Raw genomic sequence first — 23879 nt, 5'->3', positions numbered from 1 at the left:
AGCTTAGACATGCATGCAAGTGCCAGATACTGTACATGCACAGCTCCCAGCTTCTGCCCAGATTCCCACACCAAAGGGAGTAGAAAAAGTCTGATGCACATAAATATTCTGTGCATCTTAAACATTTAGGCCTTAAGGTAGTTGGGGATTGGCAGAAGAGGTGTTACTTTTAAATGAGGTGTAAAGAAGCCTTCAGTGACTGAGCAGCATCTGCTTTGACCTGTTTATTTATCAGTGAAAGTTTTCCATAAGGTCACCTGTCCATTTGACCATCACACTGTTTAAACACAAGCTGATTAAGGAGGGTACTGCAAAGACAGGCACACATACAGAAAGTCGAATGTCTGCTGAAGGGTAGCCTCTTAAGGTGGTACAGCATGAACTGAAAAACAAAACTAACTTCATATCACCACTGGGTGGCACTTCAGAGCCACTCTTAACATAGACTGAGCAAACCTGACCATCTGTAGCATATGCATTAAAATAAATGAGACAGAGACTTAATGTATGTGCACATAAAATGTAAAATTGAGCCAGTTTAAGTGGTTCAGTTACCAAATCTGAGGTTATCTGGGTGTAGTAATTGCCAGTTCTTTCTAAATAAGTGGTCAAAAATCATTTCTGGGGAGAATTTCTGCAATCACAGCTGGAGATTAAAAAACCAAAACGGTGTGGTCCAAATGACTTCGCATCTTAAAAAAAATAAAAGAAACCAATTTGTGCCTTAGCAAAAAAAAAACAAAAAAACATCAAGGGACAAGCATTAAGTTAATCCCCCTTCACAGAGGGAATAAAGATTTAACAGCTCGAAATGTGGAATGGAGTCGAACATTGAAGGAATGTTACATGACGATGTCATCCTCTCCAGTTTCCTCTCTGCGTGTTTATAAGCTGTTCAGTTCCAGCAGGGTCTGGTCCAGGACTTGATGCATGCCCAGATTCTCCTCTTTGGCATGTGATAATTTCTCTGGAGACAAGAAGAAAAGTGACATGGTGAAGCTTCAATCAGCAAATAATACTGCTCGTGTCATGCTGACATATTCTCCTTTATAGGTTTGTCAAACAGCACCCCTTGCAAAACAGCACAGCACTGTTTCGCTGAACAGATGTTTTGCATATAACTATTTTGGTTAAGTGTGCATCATGCAAAAAAATCAACCGCACTGTGCCTTTCAAGCAGAAACTGCTGACTGTTATCCTCTGTTTGAAGACTATTAGTAGATTCCAGCAGGGACTTTTTAGAGGACTAGCGTGCAACAGTGTAGGGTCACTCAATGTATTAGATGCTACCTTGTGTAAACAGCATTCATATGTGTACACACTTTAATGACACACATGAATATCTAATATCAGACACCATCAAAAATGAGTTAGAAAAACAACAAAAAGAGTGTTTTAAAGCGTCAAAGGGGAACTACATTAATTCACATCAAAACCGGAGTAAATCTCTCACCTTGTCTCACATGAGCTTGCTGATAATTAAACATATAATGTACATTATCAACACATTTTACAAAAGCAAACTGCTGGCTACCAAAATCAGAGAGTACAGGGCAATGTACACCACACAGCTGATGTTATGCATCAAATTCTATATAGTTTTACGACTATATATAACTTGTATGAATAATCAGAGACAAAAAGCTGTGAAGTAGGAAAGAAAATATTTTTAATTACTTTCTGCATAGTGATATGGGCGTAAGGCACTTATGATCCAGAGATAGAAGATGGAGGTTCAGAAAATTCAAAACACAAGAGAGAAAAGGGGAAGTGAGAGGCAGAGAAAGAGAGACAGGGCGTCTACAGAGAGGTCATGTCATTGAGGGCATGGTCCAGCTCCTCACTAATGGCCTTGTACTTCAGCTTCTGAGCATACAATTCATCTGGAGGTCAGAGGTCAACAGGAAGCGCAGGCAGGTGCCAAGGACAGCGGCGACACAAACAAGCCAAAAGCAGGATAAGAATGAGAGACAGATGGAGGCGAAGAGCAGAAAGAGGAAGGAGAAGACAAAAAAAAAAATAGGTCAGGCTTTTTAAAGATGCAGAAATGCTTGGAAGAAAGAATGATGCATGGCTAATTATGCTTCCAGCTCTTTAGCTGGGTGAGCTTTGAGCATTTAAGGCTGCTCTGAATGCCTCATAAAACTGCACCAATAACTCTATAAACTCAGCTGCCTGCGGTTTGACAGCTAAATAATGCTGACCTAAAAACATCTGAGCACATTCTGTCCTCACTGCAGCGAGGCTGACATGGAGAAGCTGTCCTTCAGAAACAAGGCTCTTTCATTAGCTTGTCATAGGTAAGGAGTTTCCATGCGTTTGGCAGGGGAACTCTTCCTTTTCCACAGAAAATACTGCCAGTGTTGCCGAAATAGGACGCTCCTTCTGGGATCTCTGTCAAACTGAATGTATTTGTGCATGTGTGCATTAAGATGGATTAGGATTAGAACTAGGTCCCGACCTACAGGAAACTCCGCTCATCTATCTGAATGTGGTTCATCACCAAGCATCTTTCCTGCATCCTCAGATCCAAATGACTGGTTCTTCATTTAAAGACAGTGATAGTAGCTGGTGATTTAACTGCCTTTGCCTGTATGTTGTGTTTTGAAGGAAGTTTATTTTGGTGCAAACATGTGAGTGGTGCTGATCTCATACCTTCCAGGTCATCAATGGACTTTTCCAGTTTGGCCACAGTCCTCTCTGCAAACTCTGCACGGGTTTCAGCCTTTAGACGGACACAGTGAGAAACGAGGTAAGAACAAAGCTATGATGCATTGAGTTTAACATAAAAGACAAGAATGCTATATGTTGTTATATATAGTTATCATAAAAAAGACATGTTTTGCATTTAAGTTTTCAGTGCATGTAAGTTTTAAGATGACAGCCAGCTAAAATCCTCAATTCAGTAGCCAATCAAGTGCATGATGAAAATCCAGGGAGAGACCTATGAGGGGTGACACCCAACAAAGGTCTCAGCCTGATTCAACCCAGAGATGCTGCCTTTACATTTTGTGTGTTGTAGTCTATGACCCAATTATCAATTTGGCCATCCCAGTGTTATTTCAGTATCACTAAGGTGACTCGTTTCACTGTAAAAAACAACTCTGCTGTCACTAGAATCAGGATCTCACCTCCTTCAGTTTGTCAGTCAGAACTTTGATCTCCTCCTCGTACTTGTCTTCTTTTTCTGAGTACTGTTGACAGAGACACAGAGAAATAACATCACCATACAGCCTCACCTTCAGACACACAACGTGAACACACACACTCTCTATCATCCAAGGATTATTGCTGCACCACCCCTTCTGAAAAGTGATGCGTAAATGGGGAGGTAGTGGCACAAAAGAGGCGATGCGTTGGCCTGGGAACAGGTTTCGCTGCGATGCCAACCATTGCAGGCCTGACTGAACAAAGCAAAGGCATGTGTTGCTGAAGTCGAGGGGTCATGTGGTAATGGCTGGCTCGCTGTCATCCTGCCTGTCTGTGCCTGGGGAGGAATGTAATGTAACAAACAGGAAGAATGTACTGCAGGTCTCTACTGGCTGCTGTTCACATGTACTGAGACACCGTTGATCCTGCGTATGCGAAAAACTGCTTCAGTGGCTAATTTGTCATGTGGTGGACGTGTTATTGTGCAAACACACATCTAAACAGATAAATAACAAAGGAGCTCAGGTCTTGTGCTGTTGATACGATCAGGTTTTCATCTAAACAACCCGAGGGGTAAAATAAATGGTTGTGTTGTAAGTAAGGTCTGGTGATACACAATTATAATGGAGGTAGTATGAAACAATACTTTGGTGGTGTGGTATCCCTCCCTACTCACTCAAATTACTGGCCACTGAGCCATGAGAGCAGCCCAAATGATAGGATACAGGGAAGTGGAGATGAGTATGTGCTGTGTGCCAGACCTGGTGCTCAGTGTATACTGTTGTATATATTTAGACTGTGTATTTGTGAAAGAGAACGGAAGCAACTTCATAAACCGTCAGTCAGCTTTGCTATAATATATGGCAATATGGTTACAGAATTATGTTTTACCACTTATGTATTCTGAATAGATATGTTCGCCTTCAGCAGGCCAAAACATTGTCTGAGTCACTGAATGCATCCCAGTTTGGCGAACAAGTTGTGTTTACTCACACTTTGTGGCTAGTCTTACACATAATGCTTATTTTGAACGTTTCTGGAGGTTTGCTACAGTCTGCTGCATTTTTTCCTGTGTGGAAAAACTCCACTGATCGACACCTCGGGAGGCCAAAAAAAGAAGCATTATTCATATAAATGTGTAACTGTACTTCTGCTGCAGGGTCGAGTCATTGCCACGCACATCCCTCAAACGCCACATGACGGTCTCACCTTCTCAGACTGGGCTTCTAAGGACTTCAGGTTGTTGGTCACATTTTTCAGCTCCTCCTCCAGGTCACTGGCTTTACTGTGGAGAGAGACCCACATGTGCTTGGTGTTAATGACAGAGCGACGGGTGAGGGCGTGTGTGTATTTGTGCATTCATTGGTTTTACCATTCTGAGAGCTCGGCCCTCTCCTCAGCTCTCTCCAGCTCTCCTTCCAGAATCACCAGCTTACGGGCCACCTGGGATGGAAAAAGTTAAAATTTTAGGGGGAAAATGTTTGAACTTGAAGCAAAATAAGATCCAAAAGACTCGAGTAGGTTAAATTAAAGGCTGAAAATGACTGAACAGTGGATAGCAGTGGAGTCTTGCGCCAGAATAGCTCCAGCCATCAAAGTCTCACCTCCTCGTATTTACGGTCGGCCTCCTCTGCGATGTGTTTGGCCTCCTTCAGCTGCATCTCCTGAATCTCCATCTTCTCCTCGTCCTTCATCGCTCGGTTCTCGATCACCTTCATCCCTCTGATTGGACATGACACAGTGCGTGAGGAGGACAGCGATCAATGGCTCAAAACACACTCACACACAATTTTTCACCTAATTTCACCTAAAATTTCACCTAAAGAATATCAAGGCTGATTCTGGTTTCATATGATTTAATCTGACCTCTCGCTCTCATCTGCGGCCTTCTCAGCCTCCTCCAGTTTCTGCAGTGCCGTGGCCAGCCTCTCCTGGGCTCGGTCCAACTCCTCCTCCACCAGCTGGATCCTACGGTTCAGAGCTGCTACATCACCCTCCGCCTGAGAGGCAAAAAACAGGGGGAAGAGCGATATTTAGTCATTCATTCATTCAACTTTAAATCATCCAAGCTGGCCTCCCTTCCCCCCTCTTCTCACGAGGCACAAAGAGGGCACTGAGAGGACAGAAAAGTCCACAGCTCAACTGCTTTTCAGATTGAATTTGTTATTGTTTTATAGCTGTAGAGCTCTTTGTAAGACCACGTTGAAAATGGAAAAAGAGAAAAATAAGACAAGGATCAAAGTTTAGCATGTAGGAATCAGGTACGTCGTCCTGTCTTTTCTCCCATCTCAGTGACCACTGCCAGAGGAGGAGGTTTAAAATCAGGCCTTTTATTCATGAGCGTCTCATAGGAGGAGAACAGAGCAGGTTCCTCATCTCATCAAAACAGCATGAACGGAGTATCTCAGCACACATTTTTGGTATTTTCTCAGTGTCTTCTACACTGAGGTATCTGGCATCTTTGTAAAGCTAATACATATTGTATTGTTTGTAAAGAAGCTGAGTCTTCTTTTAAAAGCTGTTACCAGTAAATAAAGGCAGCTACGCTGATCCAGAGGCTGCTACATAGACATCAGCTGCAATGCCTCGATGAGACTCTTATTCTGAAAATGCCTCTGATAAATAAGTGCCATCAACTGAATACAACCATGGGACCATGACCACAGGGAAATCTTCTGCCTTATCGCTCACTGCTGTGTCTGTGCTCTGTACTCTCATTTAGCTCAAAAACCTCCTGAATCCACACGAAGAAGTGCGACTGCAAGTGATGACATGTGTACTATGAGTAAATGACACCCTGTAATCTGGTCTTCACGCTCTTTGGGACTGCTTGTCTTTCACCAATCAATAGCTGACTCAAACTGATGAATAATAAGTGAAATGGAGACAGCTGGAGGTCCTTGGAGTATCTTGTGTAGGAGGCATACCTGCAATGAACAGTCATCTACTAACTGCTGAGTCTGGATGGAAAGCGTAATCCTTTGTAATACCCGAAGATCACGGGACTTTAGTTTTAAGTGAAACCTTTACAAAAACTCAATTTCCGGTGACTGTGAATGCAAATCTGGGCCACATAGGGTGGACAAATGGGCTGCTTCTCATCTGCCCTTGGTAAACAAAGGCAGAGAGAGGGAAAAGAGAGCAAACAGACAACCATGCAGGCATTTCCTCTCCGTTGGCCAGGGAGTTTATCCAACCGCCACCTCCTGGGGAGACGCTTTCAAACTGAAGACCAGCCAGTTTTCATACAAACGCTGCCACAAAGAGAGTGCCCACTGTTAAAATGTAAGTTTACAACCAGGCAGGCCAAACAGCATTTGCACAACTGCCCGTTTGAACTGCTTCGACGCTGCGCTGTTCATTCAAACCCAGAGTACTCACACAAGTTTACTCCCTGGTCCTAAAACGAAGCAGCTGCGGATTTCTTAGACAAACAGACGTTACTCTGTGCTCGGGCGCAGGGCAGCAGTTAGTAGGTCAGTGACTCATTAGCTCGTCATTCAGTCCAGAAGTCAGTCTGCCAGCCAGATCAACAGTCAAAGTGTCTGCACTTCAGTTTACAGGTGAGGTGACTCACTGCGCTGTGAATTTGGTTAGACAGTCATTAAGAGAGACAAAGAGAGAGGATTGGCGATGAGGAGGAACGGTTACACTGCAGAGAAGAAGAAGAGCAAGCTCAGAGCGCTCAGTGGAAAAGAGTTATTAAGTCTGTTTGTGCAGAGAATAAATAGACCTCCATCCAGTGTTTTCTTCCATTCTGTCATAGACTCAATATTTCAGGAAATGAAAGCATGGTTTCCTGCTTGCTGGCGGCTGGCACGAGCCTCTTTTCTAATTCTTAAGATTTTCTCCCTCTCGTCTCCATGTCATCTTAGACTGCTGACTAGCCAGTCAGTCTTTCCACCTCTCTCTCTCTGTGTCTCTCTCTCTCTTGTCCTCTCCCAGGTCCTGCCCTACTGCACCCAGAGCTGCCAGGGGAGGCCGCTGATACGAGACAGGAAATGTCTGCAGAACTAGCGTTGACATGTCTTAGAACAGCCAATACGTGATAGAGGAAAACCTAACCCAACGCGGAATGAATGAAAAGTCATAAATCGGTCGGAGCACCTTGAAATCTCATCAGTAACGTCCTTTACGCAGGTCTGCGTCTGTCGACACCAGTGAGAAACGTTTAACAGAATTAAACTGGAGCCTGAAATAACAGATATTGCGACTTCCTCCATCCTGAGTGAAGCAATGTGCTGTGAAGAATACCATCTGCACCCAAACAAACATGCTATTCATGAGCTTTAGGTCAGCTACACTGGCACATCAGATGCTGTAATGCACTCCCAGACATACACACACACGCGCTGTGCAAACACACAGTCATTCTCATTCTACCAATCTCTGCCACAAACAAACCAGCTAGCAACCGGCTAGTTTCCTGTGCGTTTAAATGTTTGTTGTCAAGCAACACACAAACACAAAAACCAGACTCTTAGCTATGCTACACACTGTACGGGGGGAGTATCTACACTCACGATCGAATGCATGCAACCTGGTGTCTTATCGTATCATCAGATTTTCACAATCGCGGAGGCGGGGAATCCCCTTATAGACAGAGACAGCTTTGTGTCATGTAAAACGTGTTATGTGTGTACAGCACATCCTCTCATGCCTCCAATTCACTCAGCCATGACCAGAGCAGAGCCGAGTTTTACTGTAAATCCTGAAGGTACTGCTGAAGAAGATCATTTAACCAATGCCTTAAGGACAGCAACACAAGCTCTTTGCACAAAATAACCATACGTGACTGCAATGTCCTGATAAAGGTTACAAGAGCTGAGATGTAGAACCACAAACCTTTACTATGAGAATAGATACTAACGTCACTTTACAGATGAGGATCTTCACAAAAGTGACAGGAAGTCTGCTGCCCACCATCCTGTCATTTCCTCCCTTTGATTGTTCTTTCTTTCAGGGCTGGTGCTCTCTCTGTCTCTGGCCATGCCCCTTCCTTTAGCACCCACTTTGCATTCTTTGGCTGCCAGGGACGCACACCGCCTTATATGGTAAAACAAACTATGGAGAATGTTTGTGGTGGAGTATGAGGAAGATTGTGGCAGCGAGCACACACGCACACACACATGTTAAAGATACTGGATGACAAGTAACTGCTCAGTCATCGACATAGCTCAACATGTGACACCAGTGCTTTCTAAGAGTATTTCAGTAACTGCAGACTACTTAACAGCTTCCCTGGACCAGTTAGCACCTTGCTGAAGGACATTCAGCCTCAGTTACACACTTTGCTCATCAGCCGATTAGCTTAGAATAAAAACGAGGGGAAACAGCGAGCCTGGCTCTGTCTAAAGTTAGTCCACCTACCAGCACCTCTAAAGCTCACTAATGGACCCGTTATATCAGTTTTTTTAATCCATATAAAAACCAGGCTGGAAAAACGACACATTGTGGTTTTAAAGGGGTTTACGTGCTGGACTACTTCTTGGCCGGGTGCACTCACCTCCTAGAGTCAACTGCAAAGTGACGACAACAGCCCATAAAACCACACTGTGTCGTTTTTAGATTACATTTTTGTTTAAACAAAGGAGATATAACATGTTAATTAGTGAGCTTTAGAGATGCTAGTAGCCAGATTTGGTTACTTTTGGACAGAGCCAGGCTAGCTGTTTCCCCCTGTTTTCAGTCTTTACCGTATGCTAAGCTAACAAGCTGCTGGCCATAGGTTCATATTTAGTGTAAAGACGTGAGAGTGGTATCAATTGTCTCATCTAAAGCTCAGCGAGTATGTGTACTAATGTCAAACTGTTCATGTAGCTGTCAGTGTTGCCCGGCTGCTCTCAGCAGCATCAGTGACACAAACCACAGTCTGCAGAACGACGGGACTCTTAGGTGCTTTTCCACTCACCTCTCTGTCACCGGTTGACTGTATATTATCCATTGGCCTCTACTTGGTAAACAGTCTTCAGCCTGAGATGAAGATAAAGCACAGTTCTACTGGGAGTGACTTAAGAAATACCTAAGTGTATTATGTATTAGAGCCAGGATCAAGGACAAGTGAAAGAGGAATCTAATTATTGGCTGATTCCAGGGCAGTGGGCTAATGAGCTGCACAATGCTGCTGGGTTTCAGGGGAAGTTATTCCTGACTCTACCGCTCGCTTCTCTCCATGTGACTGTGAGCCTGTGAGTGTGTAATCTTCTCCCATAAAGATCTGGCATGCAAAGACAGCTGCATACAGAATAACCCGGCCTGTCCGGTATGATATGTAAAAGGCGGTCATTAAACGTCCAGACAAGCATCACAACGAGCTCTCTGCAGCATTTTTCTGCAGTATGTGTTCACACAGACCTTGAGCTGGTTTGAGTCGTTCAGGCTCTGCCGCATAATACTGATGCCCGATCCAAACAAGAGGTTAATTGCAAGCCATTTGCAAAAAAGGCCCCTCAGGAATCCATGAAGTATACTGAGAAGCAAACTATTTAGGGGACTTTACAGGATTCAGACAGTTTTTCTCGGTTTTGTTGGAATTGACATAAATCTAAGTGACACTTTTGGAAAACAGAATAGCTCTTTTAATTGCGCGGTCTCTGAACAGAGGGCAGGTAATTTAACTACTAGCAGCAGTTTGCTCGAGCAATAAAGCTGTTTATATGAATACCCTGTCCACTGTGCACTACCAATAGCTCTGACACAGGAATAGATGCAGAGATCCTGCTTTGACAAAACCTTCCAAACCTCACCTCACATCCATAAATGAAAAGACTGCCTCAATGTGGATTTGAACTGATTCAAACAGTACTTTATGCTATAAATGCCTCATGATAAACTATCATTTCCTCTCTCTAAATGCTACTTAATGACATTATAGCAAATTTAGCTTTGCTAGCTCAGACTGTACAAATATATTCTACTCCATGCTTGGACTAGGACCCGCAACCTTGGCCTACATAATCAGCTAAGCCGCAAACCACTAACATGGGAGTTTTCCCCAGAATGCCAACACTGCCAAAAGCTATCAACATGTGGCAGTTATATTTGGAAAGTTGAGCTATTCCCAGGGAGAAAGTCCAAAGAAAACAGTAAAATCAGGAAGTAATTCTTTCCACAGAATCTACTGGAGACGACAAGGGGCTGGGCAGAAACCTTCAAACCCACTGACCACGCCAAGCAGCAAACAGATGATACCTCTGGTTCATTGTGACAAACTGATAAGCTGAGGGAAGTTAACAAGCATTACTTCTTAAGGACTTCCTGAAATTAGCTGAGATGTGAGTGGGGTAAAATGAGCATGGATGTCATGTATGTTCGAAATAACTTTAATGTGTCTGCCAAATCCAATGTTAATATCATTACGGAAGAGCAGACACAGGCAATTCTACGCTGAGACAAAGTTAGTTTGAAATCAACAGCTGACCCCGATCGCCAAAGGAAACTAACTTTACGTGAACTGACAAGGCCTGACATGTAAGATGTTTTTAAGCATTAAACTTTCACTGAAGTTGTATCCCAGTAACTGGAATCCACATTAACTCCTGTAGAGCCAGTCCACCACACACACTAATCTTCCTGTTGATCAGGGCTGGAGCTCAGGGACAGGAAGTGTTGGGAGTAGAAGCACAGGAAGTGCTGCACCAGAGTCGGCAGACGACATCCTGGGAGGGGCAGCTGAGGGGGGTGTGGGTGGGAGGACGATCTGCTTCCCAAGACGGTAACTCAGTGGAGGTTTGAGTCCCACTTTGGCGATGATGTGATTTTTTCTGGGGTCTTAACAAACATGCACGCTCCCTTACATCTAGAGAATATGATTTGCAGGCCAGGGCACCTCTGTAACACCACAATGCTTCTGTTTCAAAAGGGGAACATACTTTAAAGCTTTTAATCTGATGCTTTGATGTCTTTTTGTCATTTCTGCTAATCTGATTGATACTGATACAAACACTGAAAAGAATGAAATATTCCCCTCCAGAGGGGAAAAAAACTTGGATCATCTGTATTGCTCACACAGCTCTCAGGTCATGAATAAAGTACAAATGAGGACTTTTGGCCTGACTCTCAACTCTGAACCTTCAACCAGCAAGTGTGACTGCTATGAAAACTCTGAAACATCAGCAGCTCATTGAGAATAACAGCCGTACATTAAACACATCTGAGGAAGTCAAATGAGTGCTTGAAGACTATGTCATGTCTCTGTAATCTAACGGAACCTTAAAGCATTATTGAGCGGTTGAGTAACGTCTCCAGAGGCATCAAAACCACACTAGAAATAACACAAAGCAATTACTTTCATTTTTTTTGTGAGAGACGTAGCCAAGCATCTTTTCTGATGCCTCCACATTTTCAAACGGTGATTCATTACCCTAACACACTCAGCAAGGTTCCTGTTTTGATCTCCCCGTGCTTCGATGAAAGGGTTTTTGTGCCGAGGAATAACTCCAGGTTGCCCTAATTATTCACATATGGGACCACACCAACTCCCAACGCCACACAAATGCGCTGCTCTGTCTGATCAAGGCCGACAGGGATGAAACGGAAGAATCTGTCCAGAAAGGTAACACATCCACTCTGCAGATTAAGGACAACTTCAGGCCCTGCTTAGCATTTAAAGGCTACATGTTTACACATATTATAATGTAGTTATAAGTAGATATAGGGTCTTTTTAAGTGTTTATTGTTCATTTGAGGCATATAGTGAATGACAGCACAGTTCTAAATATGCATTCATTTTTGAAGTACTGCCCAAAACTTAAAATGTTCTTATATCTGCTTAATGTGTTATATATATTTGTTACTGTTTATATACAGCTCATAAATGGATAATGGGGGATTGAAGGACAGTGTGGCCATTTCAATAAGTGAACCAAGTTCAGATCATGCATGTTATCCTTCAAAAAGTTAATGTTTGACTACAAACTCTGTGTCACAACTTGTGGCTCTGAGGCAGTTACTGTACTCATGCCCTTCCCCTTACATGTGACAGGAAACACTCGGTAGCCTAGTTCCGAAATGAATACAAGGTGTGTAATAGAAAATGAAAAAGCACCACCAGAAATACTACATAAGTCATCCATCCACTTTTTATATCCACTTCAATGTTCTGGATGTAGTGTATGCCTGCAGGTTGGACATTAAGAGTCCACTGAATAGAACAAACATTTATGGGCCATTACATGAGCGAAGACGAGCAGAAGGCATCCACAAAAACAATCACAACACTGCAATACTTACTGGTGACGTCAAGATATTTTGTATGTCTCAGTCATGTAGCAACAAGATGAATTAGTTTAAAATCATAGTTACTAACGTCACTGATGTCAACATGCATTACAATATGTAGAATAGGTCCATATCAGAATCATTATCCACAAGCTGAGCAAACACGCAATTGTCAAATTAAAAAGGTGCCCTGTTACCTAATAGGCAGTCTGTAACAAAGGGGTAAGTCCTACAGCAGGCCAGCTCCTTTCATCATCTCAGCTCCCATATCTTTACAGCCACACCTTCCCCTCCCACTCTCCTTCAGTCTTTCTACTTGTCCTGTCATTAACCAGCTCCTATGCAAAAGATATGGCACCGTGTGCCATAAAGCAGCACGTGAAACAAGTCAAGACTGTTACCTAACTGCGCTGTGAAGCTTTTTTTTTTTTTTTTTTCACCAATCCCTACCTGCTCTGCGTGAAGCTACAACACTGCGCAGGCAGAGTCAAGACACAGGCAGGTGACAGAGCTGAGTGAACACTCAGATGAGCGGCTTTCAACACATCCAGGCATCTAGTTTGAGAAATCCCGCATTTGTGTAACTTCAACGATGACTTGTGCTAATTACAGCCCAAGTTGTGCAACTGCTGCTGGCACTATTCGTTGAAATGCAAACACATGAAAGTGTTGAAAACTGGGCTACAACTAATGATTTTTCTCGTTATTGATGAAACCAAAACCGATTAACGGTTTGGTCTATAGAATGTCAGCAACCTTTAAAAAATGGCGAAGTTCCCTGAGCCCAAAGAGACATCTTGGGAGCTCTTATTTTGTCAGATCAACAGTCCAAAACCCAAAGATATTCAGTTTATTATCATGGAAGGTGAAGAAAACCAGAATACTCAGATTTGGAACGCCAGAACCAGTGAATCTAAAGATTAATGAATTGTCAAAATGGTTGCTGATTCATTTAATGCTGATTGACTAATCAATTAAGCGACTAAGGGCTTCAACTCCAGCTGAAAATGGCACATCTTTCCGACAATTCCTTTGAATCCCTTAATAACAGAGTAGGCATACTTTGAAGGGAATGCCCTTTATTTTCCTCTCATCAGTGGAGGCAGGGTGGAATGGTGGTTAGGCACTCATCCAGACAGCTGCTGCTGGCACACATCCACCCTGCTGAAGTGTCACTGAGCAAATCATTATGAGTGTGAAACGTGAATTTCCCTGGAGAGTCACAAAAACAACCCCATCATCTAAATGCTGGCAGCTCTGAAAGCTGCTACCGCCTAATTAACACACAGTGACAATAATAATCAAAGTTATTATTTAAAGTATTTGTATTCATAAGAAGTAATCTGGTCTGTCTAATAGATTCATTCACTTTTGCACAAAAGTTTCACAGCTGTCTACGTGGTCCACATTATTCCCAGTAGTTTCACAGCGGCCTGTAAGTCAGAGCGCACTGCGCATGCGCACAAACCTGCAGGAATCCGAACTTTTTTCACTGAGGACCAACGCCTTGCATTGTGGCACCATCACGCCCGCGAATGAATCAATGACATGAACTAATTGTAAAGCCTGGGGCTGAACAGAGTTAACGCCATTCCATCAGTCCGACGGTGTGAAAGCAGAAGCGCAGCGCTGAAAGAGAGAGTTTAAAACAGAGAGAAGGGAGAGAAAAGAGAGGGTTTGATTGTCTCACTTTCTCTCGGAGCTCCCGTTCACTGTCCAGCTCTCTCTGCAGGATCTGAGCCCGATCCTCCGCGTCGTCGGCCTGCTGCTGCAAACACTGAATCTTCCTCTTCACAGCATCCAGAGAGTTAATACCTGCCATTGCTGAGTGTTTAGTTACTTAATTTAAGACTAGAAAAAAAGAAACAGTTAAGACTATTTCTGGGTTGTGCAAAAAAAACTAAAAAAAAGTAGGCTAGTGCCTCCTGCTTGTTTGGTCTATTCAGAATATTATTACAATAAGAAAAACGACTTTGATCGTTGATTCAAAGGGAAATTAATCAACGTCCGTCCGGGGCCAAAGTCTTTGGAATGTAAAGGAGTCGTTCAAGTGCAGCAAAAGTTATATAACCAGGAAGTCACAGAGTCCAGGTGATCCCCGAGTGTTTCTTCTGGTCTGGAGGAATGAGAAGTTCCTGGGCTGTGTAGAAAGTTGTCCTCAGGAATGCAGCAGTGTTGGTCCGGACGCTTCGGGTTTGCGGAGGAGGATTAGAAAAGCTGCGCGGTGAGGAGAGCGGAGAGCGGCAGACTGTGCCGGAGGAGGAGAGAGATGATGGGGACGATGAGGTCAGAGCGGGCGGGGCGTGTGCGTGCCTGTGCGTGCGTGCGTGCGTGCGTGCGATCCCGTGTGACCGATGTGATCACTGCTACGAGACTTTTCAGAAGAAAGAGGAAGAGGCAGGATGGATCACTTTCAGTTGTTGTAAAGACGCAGTAGTTTAAGAAGTCTTACACACACACACACACACACACACACACACACACACACACACACACACACACACACACACACACACACACACACTTCAAACTCTATTTTGATGGATGAATATTATTATATGATGTGTGCTTATATGTTGAAATAACTTTCAGTGAAGCACTATCAGTGATGCCAGTACAACAGATCAATAACAGGCCTGTTAATGACCTTGTGAAGCAGGTAGTGTTTCCTCTTATAGTTCATTCATTCACGGTGGACCTCAGAGCTTACATAAAAATGATCCAAGTGAGTTTGAGGCTGTGAAGTATAACACTGATATTGGATGAGTAGGATATCAGCAAATACCCTGAATTATTATCAGAATGAGTATTTGGAGAGAAGTTGGATCCATACCTGAGGCGTATACTAGACCACAGAGTCAAAAAGCCATTACAGTGAAACAGATGGGAGCATCACTTCATCGTCAAACTGCTGACAGATAAACACAACCTGTGACAAGGGGTCACAAGTTAGCATCACTCTGAGCATAAAGAATAAGTGACAAGGTAATTACCAATCAGGACTGATACATTAAATTGTAATAGATATACTGTATCGCTAACAGCATACATGTTGGTGAATAACTAGCTGATATTTAGAAATCCTTGTAGTTTAATAACTAAGTTTAAAGAATCCTTATAGAAATTGCTTGTTATGTGCTTTTATAAAAAGCCACAATCTGCTCATATATTAGGATTGATTTTTAAATTTCAAACATCAATAATGGTATCGATGGCACAAATCCAGCATCATTATATGATCACTGATATGATGTCCTGTGCATCACATTATGGCTCACAGTAAAGTTCAGTATTAGGCATTGTTGAGAACTTTGTGATCTTGACTATATCTCCAATAAAGTTCTAAAGTTTTTCTGAATAACAGAATGAATTACAGTGTCTTATCTCCAACATTAGTAGAAGAAACACAGATAATTACATATAAATTCATATATGAGAAATAGGACTTCCAGGGCTTGAAGTATTGATCCTGGCCTTCAAACTTTACATTCTTTTGTTGATCTACTGTTTGTGGACCTCTTAGCGCTCAGGAAATCTGTTTTGTGAACTTCTAACAAGAGCATCAAATATGCGTCATAAATCTTTCCATTTTGTGGCACTGTGTGACCATTTGTCTTCGAGGAGTAAGCAAACAAACATCAGCCACCACCTGCCTGCTCATATGATGTTCATTGTGTGGCTGTGAGTCAGATTTATGCTGCATCTTTCATGTCTCTCTGCCAGCCCTGCCTGTGTTTACCCTCCCAGTTTCCCATTCACACGCTCGGCCTGTGAGCAAACGGCCGGTCAAGCGAGTCGACCAGCGGATCGCAGCTCAGTTCAAGTTCGGCTCGAGCTCACTGCGAAGAAGAAAAAACCTCTCACAATCAATCTCATCTGTTCATTGAGCCTCCCTGTCTGATTTGCCCCTTGCACCGGAAAAGCTGGAAGCATTGATTTCATTAGACACAGGAGTGTGGGGCTTTCTGTTTGCCTTAGCTGCATTCCTGACATACCACAGCCCCCCTGCCTGCTCTCTGCTTTCTCTGCCCGGCCGCCCCCACAGTCAAGCTTTCCCCTAAAACAGTAACTTTTGCTGCTGTGCACAGTGTTATCAATACCTGCATTAAGACCCCATGGTGCCACCCTGTTTGACTCTCACCACCTTCAGATCTCTGCATCAGACTCTCTGTCTGGCTGCTTGAGCTAACAGTGAACTGTAATGACCTAAATATCAGCACTTCCAGTCGCTGGTGCAGGGGATATTTTTTATGAATCACAACTGCTCGCCTGTCGGGGTCTTAGGCTCACTGTTCAGCTTTTCCCAGCCCCCTCCATGTTCCCAATCTGGTCCCGCTCTGTGTGTGAATTCATAGGTGTAATGACTTGACTGCTGCCTCTAATAAGTGGCATGTGGGGGGGAATTTGTGGAGCTTTTCTGGCTGGAAACTTTGGTGTCAGTTCATATGATTAAACTGTAAATATGTTAGTTATTTTTAAGAAAACTTGCATTGCTTGAATTCTCCTTCCACATACACCCAGGAATGGAAGCCTTATGCTCTAACCACAACTTCAGCCACTACTTTTTCCAGGGGCCCACTTGACCCACTTTACATGTGAGGCTTCTCAGAACTGTTCAGAGTTTATTTAATCACTGCGTGAGGATAATCCAGCGTGTCTCAGACTTGGTCTCTGTGTCTGTTTGTCAGTCACTTCCCTTCTCTTTGTCTGTAGTATAACACTGTATTTCCTTGGGATATCCTCCACAAGGCTCAAACAATACCACATCTTGGTGGAAGCTGGGAGAGCTTTTGTTTTCATGACGCTTCTCGCTGCACGGTTTGCTCAGTAATGGTATTGGAATGACTTAGTGGCTTTCTGGCTGTTGTAATTAAACTGGTATGATCAGTATTTTAGCTTTATCGTGAACATAATTGACTCCCTAATATGGATTTTGTTTAGATTTGAGTTCCTCTCTCTTTCTCTCTCTCATGCACACACGCACACACACGCACACACACACACAGACACACACAGACACACACAGACACACACACACACACACACACACACACACACAAGTAAAGACACACAGCTGTGCACGCATGCACTAAAATGCTTGGAGAAACCACCACTGACAGATATACAGCGCTGTGGTTTGCGGTGTTGCCAACAACCTTGAATATGATCTTTTTACCCCAGATTGCAGCTGATTAGCCACAGAACAACTGACTTTTCCAATGTTCTGCTACATTTACTTAAATCAATTATTTGTGTATACAAAAATATTCCCACAAACTTGAGTTAATTTGGGTCTGGTGTAGAGGACACAGTCATCCTGTTATAAGATGAGAATGCTCAGTGATGGAGGAAGTATTCAGATCTTTCATTGAAGTAAAACTAGCATACTACAGTGTATAAGTACTCCATTACAAGTAAAAGTCCTGCATTAAAAAGTGTACTTAAAGGGGAGCTCCACTGATTTTGCACATTGAATGTTTATCGGTCTTGGGAAGGTCTATCCACTACTTTTTAAGCTTTTTGTGTCTCCAGAGGGAGTGGCGCAAAATCTGATAAATTGCCTTGTTGTGCTAAATCGGTGTACTCTTTTAAGTCAAAGTAAAACTGAATTATAACATAAATATACTGAAAGGTAAATGTAATAGTGAGGCATAAGTATTGCACATGTGATTGTTAAATCATTATGTTTTATGTTATTGGTGGATTAATTCGTAAGAGGCATTTGCTGTTGTAGCTAATGGAGTTGTAGCTAATTTAGCTACATTATGTACCATTAATCTATAACAATGCATCATATTTTACAAGATGATCACGTTTTGTACATAAGAAAAACTTTATGAGATAACTAACGAACTAATTAGGGCTTTCCGATTCATGGAGTGGAGTAAAAAGGCTCTTTCTGAAACACATTGGAGAACAACTGTGAGAACACTCAAGTACACACAAGTACTTCAAAACTGTTTGTAAAACTACAGTATTTGAGTTGGAAAGTGTGTGTTGTGCGTGGGTATGTGTGTGTGTGTGGGGGGGGGGGGGGTTTACAGTTTATCTGTGTGTTCATCTTTCAGGAGTGGCTGCACAGGAATGTAACAGTCTCTGAAGTGCTCCAAACCATTCACTGTGGATCAAAGTAAACCCACAGCTGGTGCTGGCTTAGAAACAGTCCAGCTGTGGAATAATGGGCTTGAGTTTTCAGCAGTGCCATGGTAACGTGAGTGTGTGTCAGAGGCGGAAGAAAAGGCAAGTAATTAACAGCAAGAACAGGAGCCTCTTGTCAATAGTCTAACTAAGGAAAAAGTGGAAACAGTGCTGCATTATTATTACTGTATAACAATGACAGTTTCAGGGCACATTTTCAGACGGGTGAAGTGAACTAAGTTGACCCCGACCCTGACCCCCCGCCCCCCGTGTGTGTGTCTGCATATGACTCTTCACTCACGTCTGCAGCTTTCTTCTCAGACAGTTCCAGTTTCTCCTGAGCATCTTTCAGGCCCTCAGAGAATTTGTCCAGTTCATCCTCCGTCTGTTTCATCTTCTTCTGGAGGTCCACCAGCTCCTCCTCCAGCTGCAACAGGAGAGACTGTTAGTTCAGCTCACCACACTGCCTCTGCTCAGTGTCTTCTCATCCAAGCTCAGTGCTACCATTGACACTACTGTTTTGTTCTGATTACTTTTAGCCTCAAAACTTTCTGCGACTTTAAAAACCCTGTAGGTACGAGCAAAGTGACAGACGACATCTGTTGTTTTTAGTGTGTATGGATTGCACTTTAACAAAGGTTCAGCCTGATGGGACATCGTTAAACCAATGTGTTCAAATTCAGATGAGTGATAAAGCAGCAGTGGCTGATTTGGGAGTCTAATTGTGTTCATGATGTTTGGGTCTCTCATGATATGAGCCCTGGTATTCAAAGCCTAATCCTCTCTCTCTCTCTCTCTCTCTCTCTCTCTCTCTCTCTCTCTCTCTCTCACTCACACACACACACACACACACACACACACACACACACACACACACACACACACACACATATGTTAAATGTTCCCCCTAATCAGCGTTCCCTTCTGAGCCCATGAAGCACTCCTGATAATCCTTCTGAATTCCACACAGTCATTCTCTCCTGGCGTCTATAAATACAGCTGTTATCAGTGACAACACGCAGACGCCTGGGACCATGGACCCAATGTGTGCGTGTGTGTGTGTGTGTGTGTCTCTGTGTGTTTAATCTCCCATTTGTGCATCTATATTTATCTATTTGCATGCTTATTATGTGTGTGCGCGTGCATGCATGCATGCATGCGTGCATGTGTGTGTGCGCGTGCGTGCGTGCATGCGTGTGTGTGTGTGTGTGTGTGTGTGTGTGTGTGTGTGTGTGTTGGCTACACCTGTCAAATAGTCTTATAAGAGTTAAATTCCCATTAACCCTTTTCAAACTGGTCCTGGAGGGAGGGACGTCAGCACTTTTTCCTCACTAAAAGACAAATCTTGATCCTGGGTGGTCTCATCACCTGAAGTGGCTAAAACCACTTGGGGGGGGGGTTGATGAGTTCTCTGTCTTTGAGCCTCACTGTAAACAGCATTAACACTGACTTATTCTTACTACATTCAGCTCCTACTGTTTCCCTCAGTGTGTGTCCTCTGTGGTGTTTATAGGTGGGGGATGCAATCAGTCATGACGTTTATGTTTCGAGATGCCTGGATTTGTTCTTCCTTTTAGCTGGTGAATTTTAGCTGGAATTGAAAGTAACTGCACAATTACTTAACACAAAACTGAGACTATAGTTTCAAGGGCTAATCCTGAGAGTGCTGCCTGGCCTTTTAAGGAGCGGTGGGTGTTTGTGCTTCATGTTCTGTTACAAACATTTGTTGAATTTTTGTCTCTGAGCGATGGCAATAAAAAAAAAAAAAAAGAGAGAAAACCTCTCAGAATATTTTATAGCTGTGATATGGCAAAGTGAACCAGTAAATTATCTGTGAGGGATGTTGTATAAATAAGTGTGAAAGTGTTTACAGACTGATTCCTTAAAAGTATGTCTGGTATGTATCAATGTTGTGATTAGCTTAAGAGCTGGATAAAGAGAAAAGCCTTAAAGGAAAATCTTAAGTGTGCCTTATACTGGGTCTGGATTTCTTCCTGCAGCACTAATTTAAACTTATGCAATTTGTTTACCAAATATAAAATTTCCTCCAGGTGCCAAATTGTTATATGTATATATATATGTTCAATGATACTTGCCCTTTTCATATCTGATCAAAAACAGCATCATCATCACCATCTCCTTCTGCCTCTTTCATTCAAACCTGTTTGCATTTGTCCTCCGCTGCCTTCTTGTCCGTCTCTGCCTGCTCTGCCCGGTCGATGGCGTTCTCCTTGTCCAGTTTCAGCATCTGCATCTTCTTCTTAATGGCCTCCATGGTGGCTGTATTGTTCGATTTCCGCTCTCTGAGATGTGAAAATGCAGCTTCAAAAGTTTCCCGTTGTGTTGAGATGTAGGAGATTTGGTCTTGCACTGCTGCAGAGAGCTGGAGTCCAACAAAGCTGCAGAGAAATGGAGAAAGAGAGGGGGAGAGAGAGAAGGAGAGAAAGGAGGAAGGAGACAGAAAGAGTTGTGAACAGGGATGGAGAGTTGAGCCCTATATGGGTAGTTATTTAAACAGCAACAGAACCTGCCTCCAGTCTCTGATCACCCCCTCCTCGTCCTCCCATGTTCTCACCCCTCCCTCCCTATTTTCATCCTGTCACTCCATCCTCTCCATCCATTGCTCCTTCACTCACCACTCTGCGTCCACTCCATCTTGACTCCCAGACTATCACTCTCTCAGACACATACTCCACCCTATCAAACCACCCATCCAAGGTCTGGCTTCTCCACTCCGTTCACTCACTCTTCAAACGTGGCTGATCTCCTTATTTGGGTTGTTGTGTTTTCAGAGATATCAGACAGGAGAGAGAGAAGCGCAGGTCCTGTTTCCACATTTAACCTCCCGTCAATGGACAAAGAGTCCCACTGGCTTACAACATCTCACACTCAGGGCCTTAGAGACTTTGTATATGAGAGGATGAGAGTGAAATGCAAAGTAACAGGGAGGGAGCATTTGAGAGATAAAGAAGGATAGAGAAATAGACAGAAAGCCCCCATGTTGTAATCACACTGTCATAATATTTGGGCATTAAAACAGAAGGCACTGGCCTGCCCAAGTCCAGTGTTATATCAAGGAAACGTATAGCCAAACAGGGGCTATGATGTGCTCTGAGAGATAAACACAAAACTGACAAGGACAACGGATGCAAACAGAGATAATTACCCACTACCTGAACAGCGTGATATTTTTTCAGGTTTGTATGACATAGTTGTAATACTCTGCACGATAGTGTGAAGGTGCGACCTTCACATTCTGTACATATGTGCCTCTGTCATGGTATCACTGCTGCTTTGGTTTTATGGCTATGTGATGTAATTCGGACAGCTCCTGTATGGTTATCAGAGGGAGCATGAAAGTGTGTCATAAGTTGTGAGAAGTAACGAAACACTGTCTGAAACTTGAGCTCTGAGTTCTGTGCAGCTGATATTTGAGTTTGGTGAATGAGGGATGAAACCAGACTGAGAATCCGAGTTTGTGTGAACAATGGAGACCAGTGTCCACAGCTCATAGAGAGAGGGATATGTAGAGAGATGGAAGGCCCCTAAAGGAGGGGATCCATGGATATGAATGTGTGCACACAAGGACAAACACACACAGATATGCCCACACACATGTACTTCTAGCTTGGAGCCAGCTTTTAGAGTTATCACTAAATTAGTGTGTAAAGTCCATACTAAGCTGAGTAGTTTCATCAACATAAAGTCACTGTAGCGTCACAAGCTATAGCATACCTTACAAATATAGCAATTTTGGGGCGCTAAAATTATTTCATTAAAAGTAAAAATCCTTTCTAAATATTGGCACATGACTTTCATTAATATATGCAAGCATGGGGAACACATGTATTTTGGAGTTAGTAATATTCATTGACAAAGAGTGGGAAACATCTGTTGGGCTAACATAACTAATGCGATATTTGGTCATTCAATGTTAGCTAGGAATCTTTCTTACCAGACCAATTATTTAAAATCACTGTTTATTTCATAATTACACATTAAGAATCAGGCCAAATGTGTTTGCTATATTCCAATGCTTCTTTTACTTTTCATTAAACAGGCCATCATGTTAGCAAGCTCATGTTAGCTAAGCTAGCTTTGTCAACTATGCTAAGTAACAGTTACACCTGTGGTTAATGGGTGTAAACATTTAGCAAGTAACAACTAGTCTCAGTTTAATAACTAGTTTGTGTGCTACAACTATTTTTAATTCAGTCGTAAACAAATCTTTACTTTGTTAAGACTTCCATTGAACAACATAATTGGCTAATTGGCTAAGTTTGAACTTACAAATAGGAGTTGCTCCCAAACATATCATCTTTAGCCGCTGTGCATCAGCTTTTACTATCTGAGGTGGCAGCTGCATTTTTATATTATATGTATATTATAGAGAACAACCAAAAGTCTGTGTGTTGAATTTTACATTAACGACACACAAATGCTTCTGATGTATGTAACAGGTATTTTCATCCAGGGGACACTTTGTAACATCAGCTCTAATTACACCTGACCAGTCAGTCTATTTGTTGCTCTGCTCAAACAAAGCAAACAATTATTCAGTTTTCTCTTTATTTCTTTTGCTTTTGCTTTCATAATTATGAATGCAGGCCATAACATTCAGTGCTCCAAATTCAGCTGCAGCTTATACCTGTTACATAAACACTGGACTAACTGCAGTCAGGAATGCGCTATGGGGTATCCAAACGACAGTATATCATATTATCAGACACCTACAATAAATCCATATTGTTCGCATTCTATCACAAAGAAGATTACAGGTTACTGCTTCATATCTAAAGGCCATATTACATAACATAGCATTATTTACAAAGATCAGTTATGAGTGGTGGAATGCAGACGTTTTGACCACTCCACCTCCCTGGTTTGATCCATCATAAAACTTTGATTCAAAGCATCTGCTCTCTTTGCCTTCAAAGCACTCAGAAACAAAACCCAGAATGAAGTTAACAGCCAATATCATGAAGAAATCTCTCAATCGGGTTTTATTGGGAGAAAATGTGTTGACAGTGCAAAGAAAGGCTGTGCTGAAACTCTGCACTTCTGCTGTTTTCAGCCTCTGATGTGAGCAACAGCTGTCTGTGGTGTTGATGTGGACGAATTGCAAAACTGATCCACAACCAAACTGTCCCTCCTTCTGTGGAGCAGGAGTGACGGCCAAGGGGGAAAAAATGGGTGAGGAGAAAAACATCACATCCAGCTACACTTTTCTGGTAAGAAATGTGATCTGTGAGGAAGAGCTTGGTCCATAATCAAGCTGTTGCTTGCTGTCTGGCAGCATTTCAAGGTGACTGCAGCTTGAACAACAATGTGAAGTGAGAAGGAAGGGCTTTGTATTGTTGTTGCTTGACTGT

The 23879-nt window shown here is 42.8% G+C and overlaps 1 protein-coding gene across 4 annotated transcripts; it reads right to left on the bottom strand.

The window, feature by feature from the left end:
* Window positions 1–211: 211 nt before the first annotated feature.
* On the bottom strand, window positions 212–20957 carry tpm4a (tropomyosin 4a). 4 transcript variants are annotated; one of them, XM_070960253.1, is made up of 9 exons: window positions 20669–20957; window positions 18809–18934; window positions 5017–5150; window positions 4755–4872; window positions 4523–4593; window positions 4360–4435; window positions 3132–3194; window positions 2656–2725; window positions 212–967 (listed from the first exon to the last, which is right to left on the bottom strand). In XM_070960253.1, exons 1-9 carry the CDS (start codon window positions 20780–20782, stop codon window positions 885–887), a joined length of 855 nt encoding a protein of 284 aa, XP_070816354.1. In that variant the 5' UTR covers window positions 20783–20957; the 3' UTR covers window positions 212–884. The 4 variants fall into 4 exon arrangements, with proteins under 4 accessions (XP_070816354.1, XP_070816353.1, XP_070816352.1 ...); XM_070960250.1 differs by lacking the exon at window positions 212–967 and adding an exon at window positions 1679–1883 and having other exon boundaries at window positions 20669–20897; XM_070960252.1 differs by lacking the exons at window positions 18809–18934; window positions 20669–20957 and adding an exon at window positions 14060–14621 and having other exon boundaries at window positions 212–1883.
* Between the last annotated feature and the right edge of the window lie 2922 nt (window positions 20958–23879).

Source organism: Chaetodon trifascialis, chromosome 4 (genome assembly GCF_039877785.1).
Source record: "Chaetodon trifascialis isolate fChaTrf1 chromosome 4, fChaTrf1.hap1, whole genome shotgun sequence".
In the NCBI taxonomy this organism is placed as follows: Eukaryota; Metazoa; Chordata; class Actinopteri; order Chaetodontiformes; family Chaetodontidae; genus Chaetodon; species Chaetodon trifascialis.
This window is presented reverse-complemented; position numbering and strand designations above follow the sequence as displayed.

What these genes read in the sequence shown, in the direction of transcription:
- tpm4a (XM_070960253.1), bottom strand. Translation starts at nt 20,782, where the DNA reads ATGGAGGCCATTAAGAAGAAGATGCAGATGCTGAAACTGGACAAGGAG. An exon ending in TGACTGACAAACTGAAGGAG is followed by an intron (nt 2,726 to 3,131) that starts GTGAGATCCTGA and finishes GTCCGTCTAAAG; the next exon opens with GCTGAAACCCGTGCAGAGTT. An exon ending in GTCCATTGATGACCTGGAAG is followed by an intron (nt 968 to 2,655) that starts GTATGAGATCAG and finishes TCTTGTCTCCAG; the next exon opens with AGAAATTATCACATGCCAAA.